Below are 15,618 nucleotides of genomic sequence, written 5' to 3' on the forward strand. Positions count from 1 at the left end.
TTGTTTTTTTTTTAAATCATTCTTTGAGAATTCATACAATGTGTTCTGATTGTATCCACCACGGTCCACAAATATTTCCCTTCTATTCATTCTCCCTGAGACCCTCCCAACTTTATGTCTTATTTATTTATTTTAAATATTCCACTCCATCCCATTAGTACTCCTTGTGTGTGCCTGAGTGTGGGGCATCCACCGGAGCATGGCAACCTACTAGATGCTGACTGAGCTATTTACCTTGTTCTTTGTGGACTTGGAGGGAGTCAGATACAGGGTGGTGAGATCATCTTCAAATGAGCAGCCAGTAAAGAAAGAGAGTACACTTCGAAAAAGCAGGAAAGAGAGGCATGGTGGCTCATGTCTATTATGCCAGCTCTTGGTAGGCCGAGGCAGGAGCATTGCTGTTCAAAGACATCCTTGGCTAAATTGTGAGTTTCAGACCAAACTTCATCTTTAGGTGAGTACTTTCCATCCCTTCTTTATGCTGATAACTGGCCAGTTTCTCTGTGACAGAACTAGGGTCCTCCGTAAGAACAGTGTACTTTCTTAACTGAGCCATCTTTCCAGCCCTGTTTCTGCTACTTGAGGTTCTATCTTAAAGTTATCTTCTCTAGTAGAAAAAGTAGAACCCAAATAAAAATTGACAGTACAGAGTTTTTTGCGGTATCCTGTATTTGGAATGCGTTATTGTGTCGATCGTTGTCATGTATTTTGAAATCTTTAGAGAACTGAGTACCTACCAGCATCAAGATACTTATTATTTCATGTATTATCTTCAGGGCTAAGTAGATTAGCGTTCAGAAGTACTTCGGTTTTTTCCAAATGGGTAGCTGTTTTAGTACCTTCAGACAAAGTAGATTTTTGTTTGTTTTTGTTTTTTTAGACGGCTTCTCCGTGTAGTCCTGTCCATCCTGGAACTTAACTCTGTAGACCACGCTAGCCTCTGTCTCAGAGATGAACCTGCCTCTGTCTCCCAAGTACTGGTGTTAAAGGCATGTGCCACCACCACCAAACTAGAGAATTACAGTTATAGGATTAATTTTATTTGTATTTCTGTGTAGCTCTGTGTGTGTAGTGACCAGAAGTGGATGTTAGATTCCTGAAGTTCGAGAACAAGAATGCCCTTTAAAAGCAGAGTACATCTTTCTATGTATTTTTATTTTTTAATTTTTTAAAGGTTCATTTCTTTTATGTGTATGGTTGTTTTGCCTGTATATTATGTCTGTATATCATGTTTGCAGAGCCCTCAGAGGCCAGAAAAGGACATGGAATTCTTTGGAACTGCTGTCAGCTGCCCTGCGAATGCAGGGAAACAAACTCAGGTCCTCTGGAGGAGCAGCCAGCAGTCTTAGCTCCTGTACTATTACAGCCCTCGGTTGTTGGTTTTTAATTTTTTGAGATGGTCTCACTATATTGCTCTGGATGTAGACCATGCTGACCTTGGAATCAGTAATCTGCCTGTCTCTGCCTGCTTTTAATAGATTTTTATCTTTTCCACTCTATTTCAAAGATTTAAATAAACATAAAAGCTAGTTCATGATTCCAGTGGTTTTATGCATTCTTTTATTCTCTTTACTTTATCAAAAGCCAAGGATAAATAAGACTCTAAATTGTCTTGATGTCAACCTGTTTCAGGGCATGTTATCTTAACATCAAAGCAATGTTATTTGCCTCAAATGTTCATGAGAAAAATTTTGTCTTTTGATAAATTGAAATTTGTACCCTAGTGTGTCCTTCACTGTGATTACAAGAACTTTAGACAGACAGCTTCAAAGGAAGAGCAGTTTCTGGAGGCTCAGGGATTTGAAGAACTTTGTGCTCTGTCGCTTATGAACCTTCGGTGAGGCCTGATGGGGTGCCCAGGGTGGAGCAAAGGTGCCCACCTAATGGCAGCCAGAAAGCAACGGAAGAACTGAGGCCAGGGTCTCACCATCCCAAGAACACATCCCCATTACCCTAATGTGAGGTTCTACTTGCTGAAGGTTCACAACCTCCCGCTCAGGCTGCTATGGGCCTTTCAGAGACCTTTGGTCCAAACCATAATACCTGGACTCTAAAATTAAATGGAAAATTGTTGAGTTAAAAGTGTCACTGAAGATTTTTCTTGGAGTAAGTGTACCTTTACTACTAATGGCTGCTAGTTTGGCATGCTGCTAGGGTTTCCAGCTCAGCCCTATTACTTGGTGGTTGGTCAACAGCACATTATTTAAATTTTATTCTTTTTAATCTATAAATACAGACAACTTATTTATTAAATATTTCTCAACTAGTAATTATAGAGAATGTGTTGATATAGTTGAAAGTTGCAGTGGAATTAGCCCCCATTACTGTAGGCCACTGAAGTAGAGGGAGAACCAGATGTTTATAACATTCCAGAGCACTGGATTGGGTGTCAGAGTCTCTTCCCCCAGCTAAGAAGCCACGCCAGATTTGGAAACTGCCCTTGCCACAAGTATCAGACTTTGGAATGTGGAAGCTGACTGGTGTTGCCAGTGTGAGGATCTGCTGTGGATTTGTGTGCAGGTTACCTGATGTAAAAAGAAAATCAGTGGCTCAGCCTTACAAATCTCCCTTGTACATATTGTCATACCACTTCCATAGCCGGGTCTCAAGAGTGTCTGGAAATTCAGTGCCTGTGCCTGCCCACCTGTCTCATAGTGTGGCCTTGGGATCAGGGTCATAGTTTGGAATTAAAAAATCCACATCAGATTCTGGCTATGGCTCAAGCTGGTTTCTTAACAGAAAAAAAAAATTCTACCATTCTGAAGGTTGAAGAAATGTCTTTTGTAAGAGGGTACAGAGATATTTGGGTATGTAAAAAAGCATGTATATGTACCCAGTATATTATAAATAATAGATAGGAATTCTTGCTGCTCTTATGATTATTTATGTTTCCACTTCATCGTCATCTAACAATGTGGAGACACCTATGTTGGGGCAGAATTGCACATTGTGGACATGACTAGTTGGAAATTCTGTCTCAGAGTTGTTGTGCCCATCTTTCCCCCGTGAGTATAAGGAAGGCCTGCTTAGACATCGCACTAGGCGAGATCTCTGTTTTAAACAGTGTAGCATGTTTTCTCAGACTCGCCTTAAATATACCTGCAGTATAATTAGTGACTATTTAATAAGGTGACCTCAGATTACTTTTGGTAGTGTTTACGGTGACCCCTAATTAGCAAGTCCATGAATCTGAGTTTTCCTCTTGAGTAAAGGAATCTCTTAACTGAAGAGCTGCAAGCCCAACATATAGGCAGGTCTCAAGAAGATACTGGTTCTTCTGTTTATTGTACTAGTGAGGAATTGTAGGCAGAACATCCATGAAGAATACATCCTTAAAGGCTGCTTGGACTTGTCTATACTGACTGGATACTCTTCCCCATCCCTGGACCGGGATCCTTTCACAGTACATACTTTGTCGTACCGGGCATCAGCTATGTTTGTATACCTCTTTGCCATGCGGAGACCTCCCTTACCTTATCCCTCATGCCCAGTTCGTGCCTGAAAAGAACTGCTCTGTAAATGTTTGTTCAGTGATGGATTATTGTGACTGTAGGTCCACCCTGACTAAAGTCATTCCACAGTGCCTGGGCTAGGAGGAGGGAAGGACAGGGTAGAAATGATAGGATTTCATTATTTGAAGAGAGATCAACCCTCTTTGTTCTTTAATGTGTCTTGAAAGTCTGTCAAAGAATTCAGCAATATGGTGAATAAATGAATGAAAAACTAAGTCCTCATTTAAAATCTTTTAAATTCCATCTATTTGTTTATGGAGTGGTGTGCTCCACATGTATATGGAAGTCAGAGAAAACATGCAGGAGTCACTTCCCCCTTCCATGTAAGTTCTGAGGTGGCCAGGCTTCGCAGCAGGTGCCTTTACCTACTAAGCCATCTTGCTGAGCCAAGTCCCCTACTTTAACTTTAGTCCTAGAATATCAAAGGTATAAGTTTTTCAGACAATAGACACTCTGTCTGGAATTGAGGTGCTCCATAGGAATTTCTCTTCTGGGCTAAGCTTCATGGAATCTAGTTAGCTGTCCTTAGATCTGCTTCCGTATTTAACTGCCACTAAAGCTGCCACCTTAGAACTAGGTAGGGGGTCAAGAAAAACTAAATTTGGCGTAAGGCCCTCTGCTGCCTTTGTGCCCACTGCTATTGGACCTGACACCCCTTGCTCTATCCAGTGAAGCGCTGCCATGCTCTAGCCTGCAGCCCTTTTCCTGTCTTGGCTTTTGGTTACCCTTCTGGTATCTGAACCAGCCTCAGGGGATTGTCTTGCCTTTTCCATGTTGATATATTTAAAACATACCTTTTTGTTGCTAATAAAAATTTGCCTGTGAGAAAACAGTTGCTTAAAGTATTTAGAGTTCATACTTGAACATTAATGTGTGATGTTTAGAAAACAGTTGAAAAAACGGTTTAAAATAGCTGATTAGAGTTAAAAAAGGATCTTCAAATATGCAAGACACAGTGCCCTCTTTACATTTAATGTTTACATCGGACAAAAAAACATGTAAATACTTGTGTCTATTAGGGCTGGTGAGATGGCTCAGTGTGGAAAGCACTTGTCTTGCAAGCCTAGTGACCAAAATTAGATCCAGAGAATTCATATTAAGGTGTTTGGAGAGAACCAACTTCAAGAAGCTGTCTTCTGGCCTCCATACATGCTGTGGCATGCATATCCACAATACATATATGAACACATGCATGTATACACATTAATAGTTAATAAGAGTGAGCCGAGATGATCAGTACTGTGGTTTTACTAGCAGAGGCTAGGGACTTGAATGTACATAGCTCAGTTAATAATAGAGGGATTGCCTCCCACCACCACATGGGCATACTGTTATCTCAGCACTTCGGAGGGAGACAGCCAAAGTCATCCTTGGCTACATGATGAATTTGAGACCTGTCTCCAAAGCAACAAAACATGCTGTTACTCTAGTCAGTTTGAAAATGAAAACTACTGTGTATGCATGTGTGCGTGCTCTCATATCCATGCATATATACATGCTTTTGGAAATAAATACATGGTAAATAATAGTCAAAATAAAATAATTAGAATTTGAGTATCTCTATCCCTACTTTTGCTTAGCTGGTATTCTTGATGGAAGGGGAGACTATGAAAGGGAACAGGTTTATTAAATGATTACCTTCCAGTTGTGACAGACACATTATTGTTGTTGTTATTATTATTTTTATTATTATATATTTTTAAATATGTATGAGTCCTTTTCCTGCAACTGTCTTTGCCCCATGTTCAGAGGGCGTTGGAGCTCCTAGAATTGGAGTTACAGACTCCAATTACTGTTACAGTAACTGCTGGGAACTACCTCGGATTCCTGCAAAATCATCAAATGCTTTAAACTGCTAAGCCATCTCTCCAGCCCCAGTATTCTTTATTTTCTTAGAACAGTGATAGAGGTGGTAGGATGCATGGTGGTTTATTTTGCCTTAAGGAAAAGGTGAATATTAGAAGGAATTATGAGAGAGCTGGTCTGTTCTTCACGTTCAAAGAATTCTCCTGAGCTGTCTGAAGAGATGATATCTACTCAGAGGCTCAGCTAAGTCTTAGGCACTTGAGAGTCCAAGTCGATGAAAGATTATTTAAGAATTTGTATAGAATCTTTTTAATGTGAAGCATATGGTTTAAAAAATGTTTTTGATTGGTTTACTTAACAGATTAATGTAGTTTGACAACAAGCCCAGACCTGATGGCTACAAGCTCACTGATGAGCTGATTACAGTAAACCACACTTCTGCCTTCTTTCTGTGTGGTTGACCCTTTAACTTGGAGAGTTGAACTGATCACGGGTTCAGGAAGGGTTCATACTGACAGGGGAATAACACTGTGCATTCATTTTGGCTCTATTGTAACTTAATTTTTTTCTTGTAACTTACCTTTTTACAGACTTAAGTTCTAGTTTACTCTTAAAGAAAAGGGAGACTAAATTTTATGGGGTAGGGAGTCCATTTTCAGAATGTACTTGTTTGTTTTCAGATAGGGTCTCATGTGTAGCTCTGGTTGTCCTGGAACTTGTTGCTTAAACTCAGAAATCTATGTGCCACTGCCTCTAGAGGATTATTTGTTCATTTCGTTTTGAGTTCTGTGTATATGTGTGCTATGTGTAGGTATGTGCATGCCAGTACAGAGGCTTGGATCCCCTGAAGCTGGGGTTACAGGTGGTTGTGAGCTGCCTAATATGGGTGCTGGAACAAGCCATCTCTCCAGCCCAGAATGTACATTCTTAACTCCTGTCTCATAGGGAAAATCCAAGACCAAAGACTTATTCTACTGAATATGTTAGTGGGTTTTGGTTTTTTTTTTTTTTTTAAATCTTTTGGTGTGGATGGGTTTGATTTTGATCCTTGAACATATGCAGAGGACTAAAAATCTTAATCTTAGAAGGGTTTTTGTGTTTTTCTCCTTTCCAGCTGGGATTATAAACGCTTTTCTGGCATCTTCCCTGCTTTATTGTGGGCGAAGCACGTGGGAGGGCGGTTTTTTCCAGTTTGCTAGGAAGGGAAACTATTCAATGGCAGAATTATATGACTGGGTTTTATTTCTGTGGGTCCAACTTTGAAGCAGTTAGTTCTACATTCATGTGCTTTAGTTATTTGAAATCATGAAATGATAGGCCAAACACCAACACTAAGTGACTTTTACCTGATCAAAAAGACTTGAAATAAACATAGAATCAATGCTTTCCAAATGTATTTTTGATATGTCAGTTAATTAAATATGTACTCTTGAGATATGAAAAGAAAAATCGTGAGACTTTTCTTTAAGTAAATCAGTTAAATTTTTACTGTTTCCCTATTTGTTGGCAGGACTTTGTGTCATTGTATCAGGATTTTGAAAACTTTTATACAAGAAACCTCTACATGAGGATAAGAGACAACTGGAACCGACCTATTTGTAGTGTGCCGGGAGCCAGGGTGGATATCATGGAGAGACAGTCCCATGACTACAACTGGTCGTTCAAGTGAGTCATTTTAGAAATCATTTCTTACCAACAAAGGAATTTGGGTATTCTCTCAAAGCAAAAGCAGCAGCTGAAGATACAATATAATTACTTTCCTGGCAATACTGTCCTTGTTCTTGGAATACTGTTTGGAGGGAGTGCAGGAGTTTAAACCCAGACTCTCAGGGATGCTGGTCAAGTGCTGCACCAGTGAGCTACACACACTACAGCCCTCATTGAACTTAAGGTCCTTTTTCTGTTTCATTTGGTTCTTTTGTTTTTTTTTTGTTGTTTGTTCTGTTTTGGTTTTTTGGTTTTTTTGAGACAAGGTTTCTCCATGTAGCCCTGGCTGTCCTGCAAATAGAAGAGGTTGGCCTCAAACTCAGGCATTCACCTGTCCCTGCCTCCTAAGTGCTGGGATTAAAGGTGTGTGCCACTACCACCACTGCCCAGCATTGTTTATTTTTTGAAACAGGATCTTATTATGTAGCTATGGCTGTCCTGAAACTTTGTAGACCAGCTTGGTGTCAAACCCACTTTTTTTTAAAATTTATTTATTATGTATATAGTATTCTGCCTGCATGTAGTCCAGAAGAAGGCACCAGATCTCATTATAGATGGCTGTGAGCCACCATATGGTTGCTGAGAATTGACCTCAGGACCTCTGGAAGAGCAGCCAGTGCTCTTAAGCTCTGAGCCATCTCTCCAGCCCTCGAACTCACTTTTTAATACACAAAAATGGGATCGTATTTTGCTAACATACTGGCAACATCTTGCCTATGTGTATGTTCACTATAAGTTCATTGTTTGTAGTGACTAATAGTATTCCACAGTGTTGGTGTGCCATCCCTAGCCATCTTATGCTAGTCAGTCCCAGATCCCAGGCACTTAAAGGCTCAGCACTTTGCTTCTACCGTCAGTCATCTGGACCATGACGTCCTTACCAACTGAGTTTTCATCATAGGGGGAACATCCCCGATCCCTGGGCCTGTGGGAGGACAGTGGCTCCTAAAGGATCCTTGTGTGTGCGTGCTCACATGTAGAATTGCTGAATCAAAACATATATAATTTTCTGTGAATAAGTAGTACCAAATTGCCCTCCAGAAGAAATTATTGAATGAAGGCTAGTTTATAAGAGTGTTCTAAGCCAATGTTAGCTATCACACTTTATATAATTTTCACTGTTAATAAAATAACATTTTTTAAAGATAACTTTTATTCTTTGACAATTTCATGCCTGTGCTTGTTAGATTTTGTTGTACCTTTCTTCTCCCCTGTTAGTTATGAGTCTGTGCTCCTTTTCTACAGATAGCATATTTCTCTATTTCTCTGTATAGTGCTTTTGTGTTACCAGTGTATTATGTCACCCTTAAATATTAGGCATGCTGTGAGTATCATTAAGTTTTATACTATTGAAACACAGGTACACAGGGAATATAATTAAAGGTGTTATAAACATGGGTTCCTACAACTATCTTGGATTTGCGAGGAACACTGGATCATGTCAGGAAGCAGCTGCTGAAGTTCTCAAGGAGTATGGAGCTGGAGTGTGTAGCACTCGCCAAGAGATTGGTAAGTATGAGCTCAGGGTGAGTCAGGTCACATACACACTTTCTTTTCCTCAAGTGGTGGATAATATTAATATTTGCAACACATTTTGAGATGGACCCCAGTGTGTTGCATATACATAATGTCCATAGTGAAGTTTTGTATTTGTTTCTTTTATGACTTTGTTGGATTTTATTGTTTTGTAACTCTTAGAAGTGCCGCTTATTGCATAGGAACTCTCAGAACCAATGAGCTTTCATGCTGGCAAGCTAGGGCTGATGATCCATAGATGTGTTCCGAGAAGTAAGTAAGTTAATTCATGTAAAACAGAAGTAGATACTCAGTAAATATAAACTGTTGTTACAAATCTGTAAAATGTGAAAGATTAACCATCTTTTAAAAATTTTGATTTTATGTGCATTGGTGTTTGGCCTACATGTGTGTCTGCATGAGGCTATCAGATCCCTTGAACTGTAGTTATAGACAGCTGTGAGCTGCCATGTCAGTGCTTAGACTTGAACCCAGGTCCTCTGGAAGAGCAGCCAGTGCTCTTTGTTGTTGTTGTTGTTGTTGTTGTTGTTGTTGTTGTTGTTGTTGTTGTTGCTTTGTTTTAAGACAGGATTTCTGTAGCTTTGACTGTCCCGGAATGTGCTCTATAGGACCAGGTTGGCCTTGAACTCAGAGATCTGCCTGCATCTGCCTTCTGAGTACAGGAATTAAAGGAGTGTACCACCACCCCAATGCTGTTACCCACTGAGTCTCCAGTGCTGGAGGAGCCTCAAAGTGTAGCACAATTCTTATTGATATTAATAATAAAAACCCAGAGTCAGATATAAGTGTTAATGCTGAAGATCAGAGAAGCAGAGCGGCCAACCACTAGCCGCTCTACCAATGTTCAGACTGCATCCTCAGACTGCATTGAGCCCCTGTCTCCTCCCACCTTATCTTCCTCTCTCCGTCCAGCCATATCACTCCTGTCTCCACCTGACTCCCAAGTACGGGGATCACCTTTGTGTGAGCTCTTTTTCTCTTTGAGACTGAATCAATTTCAGGTAGCCCAGGGTTGCCCAAAACTAACAGAGATCTGTCTGTCCCCCAAGTCCTGAGACTAGAGGTGTGTGCCACCACTGCCTGGCTTCTAGTGACTTAGCTCTGCACTCTGATCTTCAGGCAAGCTTTATTTGTTAAAACACAAACAAAATATCACTGCTGAGGAGGTTTGAGAAGCATGTTCTTTTTACCGTAGTTCTCTGTGTACTCTGTCTCCTGCTTTAGTCTGAACCAATTGCTCTCAGGACTGTTTTGCAATTACATTCTGGTATTTCTTTTCTTTTCTTTTCTTTTTTTTTTTTTTCCTGGTTTTTGAGACAGGGTTTCTTTGTAGCTTTGGAGCCTGTCCTGGAACTAGCTCTTGTAGCATTCTGGTATTTCTTTATTGGGGTGAGAGGAGCCGTTTTAGGAATTTTGTTTCTATATCCATTTGGAATCCTTATTCCCTGTTCCTTCCTCTCAGATTCCTCATTGGTGGAGCTCATTGTCTAGTGCCCTCCTGGGTGTGCAGGGAATTGAAATATGGTATCAGAAACTGTCTTTTATGTGATATATTGCTCAGCTAGTCATTCTGGCATTACCATATACAAGGTTGAAAATATCTTGTGAAGAGTGGGGCCGGTCAAGTATGATGCTATTATGGTTCATAGCATTTTTGTGTAATTCCTTCTCTCCAGATTTCTAAGTAGAAAGACTTAGTTGTTTAGAAACCTTTGATGGGGATAAGTAATACATAAACATGCTTAGTAATTCCCAAAGTACCCAAAGGCATGCAGTGAAAAATCTACACGCTGCATGTGGTTTAGCCATGCAGTTCCTCCCTGCAGAAATGATTCTGCTGTTGTTTTTCTGGGCCTCTGTTTGTTTTGCATATTCTTGGACACCTTAAAAGATTTAATATTTTTAGTTAACATGCAAAAATATGGGTATCATTCTTACATTTCAATACATACATACATACATGCACACATGTGCTTTTACATTGTTCATGTTTGTACCCCCAATAGCATTCTTGTTTTACCCCAACTCCTTCCAGCCCTCCTTTCCCCTAAAGCCCCTATTGTGCTTTCATATAATAGTTTGTTTAAATTTAGAGTCTACATATGAGAAAACATTTTTTCTCCTTTTCTTTTGAGATTTTTTTCCCCTAGTTTTTAAGACCGCATTTCTTTTGAGTGTATCAAGAAATTCCAGTTTTACCTTGTTATGAATCTCCCTCACAAGCTGTGCTATTTTGCTGCTTTGTGGATCCTTATAAATTGAAGACTCATATTCTGTGTTTTCGTGATAATCTCCTGAACATTTTCTTAGTTATTGCTTGTGAAAAATATGTGCAGACTCTTAGTATTTATCTCCTAATTGTTTTCCTTTCCTGTTTTCTGTCTTCCTTTCTCTCTCTCTCTCTCTCTCTCTCTCTCTCTCTCTCTCTCTCTCTCTCTCTCTTTTTCTACTGAGAAATTGAGTAGGCAGATCTGTCTATAAACTTGCCCTTCCTCACCATTTACAGCCTGGCAGTACCTAGATTCACTTCAGTATCTGAAGCCCAGAAGTTCTAAATAATGTTCTTTTACTGTGTGGGTGAAAGAAGGCAGAATTACTGGGTTGCTTGTGCTGGACTTAGAAGGGACAGTGCATTACTTTTTGTCTCTTGTCTTTTTTTTTTAATATTTATTTATTTATTATGTATACAATATTCTGTCTGTGTGTATGTCTGCAGGCCAGACCTCATTACAGATAGTTGTGAGCCACCATGTGGTTGCCGGGAATTGAACTCAGGACCTTTGGAAGAGCAGGCAATGCTCTTAACCACTGAGCCACCTCTCCAGCCCCCCTTGTCTCTTGTCTTAAAAGCTTTTTTAAGATATAATTTATATTGGCCAGGTGATGGTGGTGCATGCCTTTAATCTTAGCACTCAGAAGGCAGAGGCAGACGGATCTCTTTGAGTTCAAGGCCAGACTGGTCTACAAGAACTAGTTCCAGGACAGGCTGCAAAGCTACAGCAAAACCCTGTTTCAGAAAAAAAAATAATTTGTATGATGTATAATTTGTCCATTTGAAGAGTATACTTCTTTTAGGATGTTTCCAGAGATGACAATTGTCACTACAGTTTAAGTTTTAGAATATTTTCATTCCCTCTAGTAGAGCTGCCTGACCCCCTAGCAATCACTGGCAGCTAGTGGTCTGCAGTCTTTATTTGCCTCCTTTGGACATTTCATATACATGGAGTCACGTAACATTGTGGCTTTCATGTGTGGCTTCTTTCACTTAGCGTATATTCACAAAATTGCCTATGTGTAATATGCATTAGTACTTCATAGACTGCATCAGCATGCCATTCTACTTTGTGACTAAGTAACAACCCATTGGGTGTGTATACCAACCACATCATATTTGTCTCTGCTGGACATTTGGTTTATTTCTTTTTTGCTTTAAGAATATATTTGTAAAATAATGTTTTCATTTCTCTTGGGTATATACTTAGGTGTGGTATTGCTAGATCACATGGTAACTTATGATTAGCGTTTTGAGCTGCTTCCCAGGGCAGCTACACTATTATAGTTCCATCAGTGGTGGGATTTCATGGTTTTGGGGGCTTGGTATTAAGAGGAAGGGGGTAAGATTTGCTTAGTCTTGCAGCTATATGCCCAGGCTAGTCTTGAATTTGAGATCCTCCTACAAGTCCTGGGATTACAGATGTGTTCTGCTATTCCTGGCTTTGTGTGTTTTATATATGTTTGTAGCCCAGCCTTAACCATTTCCTGCCTTGATCGTTGCTGCCTCTCACTTTAAACCTCTCTGGAGTTCATGCAGTGAGTGTACTCCTCTCTCACCAACTCATCATCTACTTGGTAAGGACATAGATTTAACCTTATCTGTCTCAAAGTTCCCAGCTCTGTTGGCTTCCTAGGACTACTATAATAAAAAATGAGAAATAGGGAATTGTGGAGGCTAGAAATATGAGATCAAGGGGTTGGCAAGGCCAAACTAACTCTGACAGCACCTTAGTGTTCCCTAGCCTGTGGTCTCATCTCATGGCTGTCTTCCACACAGTCAGACATTGTCATCTTCTGTGCCTCTTCTGTATATGTCTCTTTGTCCAGGACCTTATTTTATCTTGATTATTTTTGTGAAGACTTTCCAAAGTGGCTGTATTCTGAGGGAAATGCGTTAGAGTTTTATCTTGTCTTGTTTTGGTTCCGGAGTCTGAGTCTTTGGACATGCTGTGCATCTATCCCATCACAGAGCTGCCTTCTCAGCCACTCAGAATATCTTTTTAGTGAAACAGTTTACCCTTTTACATTACCCATGCTTGTATTTCTCATGTTTCACTAATTGTGGTAAGAATTACAAGTATTCATAAATGGAGTTGTGTGTGTTACTTTTCAACAGAAATATCAATATAATTTTTTTGTTTTGGTTTTGGTTTTTCAAGGCAGGGTTTCTCTATGTGGCTCTGGCTGTCCTGAAAGTCTGTAAACCAGACTGGCCTTGAACTCAGAGATCAACCTATCTATCTTCTAAGTGCTGGGATTAGAGGTGTGTGCCATCACCACCTCACTTAATATAATATTTTAAGTTCCACCTTTAAAGTAAGTTTTGTAGCTGAAGTTTGAGAAATCACAGGTCAGTGGTTTGGGCGAGAGAGCTACACACTGATCAGGTACAGTGAGCACTGTGTATCTTTATGGCACTGTGAATTTTGTAAAGTACCAACATGTTATCTTGATCTTTATAACAACATCTTGAGATAGATAAGGGATTATTATTGGTGGTGCTCAGCCAATGAATACTTGTTAAAGTCTTAATGATAGCATAGCATTCAAGATCAACAATCTTTTTTTTTAGTCTTGATTCTTTGTGCAAATCAGTCATTAGAGATTCAAAAGCCACTGTAGTTGTCATAGTATAAACTTAACAATCATTTGAAAGTGAGAATAGGTGTGCTCCATGTGGTTTCAAGTGAGCCATTGTCCCTGAGGATGGATGGTGCAATGGGCACAGCTGGTACCTCAGCTGGCCAGCAGCACTGCTGATACTTCTGCTGTCTAGCTCCTTATCCTCTGCGTATTCTCTCTTTCCAACAGGCCAGTAACACTGTTTTGCATGACTGGTGACTTCAAAAATGTAGACACAAACTTATTAGATCTTAGACCTGAGACTAGAACATGAAAACATTGTTAATAGTCTTCCTTTTTCTCCAGAACTGCTCAGACTGAATGTATCAACTGTTGTGTGTTTACAGCTGTTGCTGTTTATAGTGTCAGCTTCTTGATGAACTTAGTTGGAAAATGTTACAACACGTGGAGTGATTTATTTTTATTTTTTTCTTTATAGGTTTGTTTTTTGTTTGTTTGTCTTTTATTGAGATAGGGTCTCTCTGGGTAACAGCTCTAGCTATCTTGGAACTCACTTTGTAGACCAGGCTGGCCTTGAACCTACAGAGATCTGCCTGCCTCTGGCGTGCACCACTATCACCCTGATAAAAATATTTTGATTTTATTTGTGTGCATGCATGCGTATGTGTGGTATAGGTCAGAGAACAACTCTCAGGAGTTGGTTCTCCCATATACCATGTTTGTTCCAGGGATTGAGCTCAGGTGGTCAGGCTTGGCAGCAAGTGTACACACTAATCCATCTTGCTGGTCCAGTTTTCTCTTAATAAATTAGTAATTTTAAAATTGAGTATGATACTGATTTCATTAATTGACTTCTTCATACAGGAAACCTGGACAAGCATGAAGAACTAGAGAAACTGGTAGCAAGGTTCTTGGGCGTGGAAGCTGCTATGACCTATGGCATGGGATTTGCCACAAATTCAATGAACATTCCTGCTCTTGTTGGCAAAGTAAGATGGCATCATTTGTGGCAGTTCTCTTATACATATGTTCTTTTGTTTTGATAAACACATCCAGATACAGTTGCCCTATTATTAACATTAGGCTAAGCACAGTTAACAATGATAGATACTCCATCACAGATTTTTTGGCAAGTATATCTTGCAGAACCAGTACCAGTTGAAGTTTTCCTCCTAGAACCCGTGGTCCATCCCTCTTCCTGTACAATTTTGAAAGAATTCTGATGAAAATAAATGCCAAAAGATTAAAATTATGAAAGAAAGGTTTAATTCAGAAAGTTAATAGTTTTACCTAAGTATAAAATTAAGAAAATGTACCTGGCAATGTGGCGCATGCCTTTAATCCCAGCACTCAGAGGCAGAGGCAGGTGGATCTCTGTGAGTTCAAGGCCAGCCTGGTCTACAGAGTGAGTTCCAGGACAGGCTCCAAAGCTACAGAGAAACCTTATCTTGAAAAAAAAAACGAAACAAAACAAAAAACAAACAGAAAGAAAATGCATTTACCTTGATATATAGGTAAATTTTATGTAAATGTAATGTGTGTGCCTGTATCTCTGCATGTCCATTCTGTAGTTGAACTTGTTACAGCTAAAGTAAGGAAAGGTAAAATGCTTTCTAAATGTTGCTACCCAGCACTGTCAGCTCAACCCTTGAGGTTGTTTTCTCCTTTGTTTGTTTTACATCTTAGCATGAATGTTTAGGCACATTGATAGACACAGTGGATTGCCTCGGACTTGGGTTTTGCTCGTCTGTTGATTACACGGTCAAACTTATCCATGACTGTGAACATGTCACATTACTTTACTGGTCCTCAAGGTTTCCTTTGTAAATAGTTAGTGTGACTCTAATTCAGCTATAACTGATTCTCTAAGGAACAGATGGAACAAACAGTAAACAAATTGCAATGCAAGAGATTTAAACCCAGTTGTATTGATATCACAGAAATGTAACTGGTTTGTTTGTACATTGAAGTACACAGACCTTCTCAGATGAGATCAAACTATTGAATTTCCTAATATTAAATGAACCTATTTGAAATGCAAAGATAGGAGCATTAAAAGTAAGAAGAAGAAGATAGCACAGTAGCATGTACCTACTGTCCTTGCCACTTGGGGGGGGGCTGAAGCAAGAGGGATTTGAGATCAACATCTCAAAGTGGGGGCTGTGTCAGAAATAAATAATGTCTGGGATATAGCTTAGTG

General features: G+C 39.7%; 1 protein-coding gene across 1 annotated transcript in view; it reads left to right on the top strand.

The window, feature by feature from the left end:
- The window catches only part of Sptlc2 (serine palmitoyltransferase long chain base subunit 2), a 73,060-nt gene that overhangs the window by 19,545 nt on the left and 37,897 nt on the right, over window positions 1-15,618 (top strand). The window contains exons 3-5 of the mRNA XM_048449310.3: window positions 6,829-6,983; window positions 8,386-8,534; window positions 14,283-14,407. Of these exons, the coding sequence (XP_048305267.1) occupies window positions 6,829-6,983; window positions 8,386-8,534; window positions 14,283-14,407 (429 nt within the window). The remainder of the gene's footprint in view (window positions 1-6,828; window positions 6,984-8,385; window positions 8,535-14,282; window positions 14,408-15,618) is intronic.

Source organism: Myodes glareolus, chromosome 11 (genome assembly GCF_982192425.1).
Source record: "Myodes glareolus chromosome 11, mMyoGla1.1, whole genome shotgun sequence".
NCBI classification, from domain to species: domain Eukaryota; kingdom Metazoa; phylum Chordata; class Mammalia; order Rodentia; family Cricetidae; genus Myodes; species Myodes glareolus.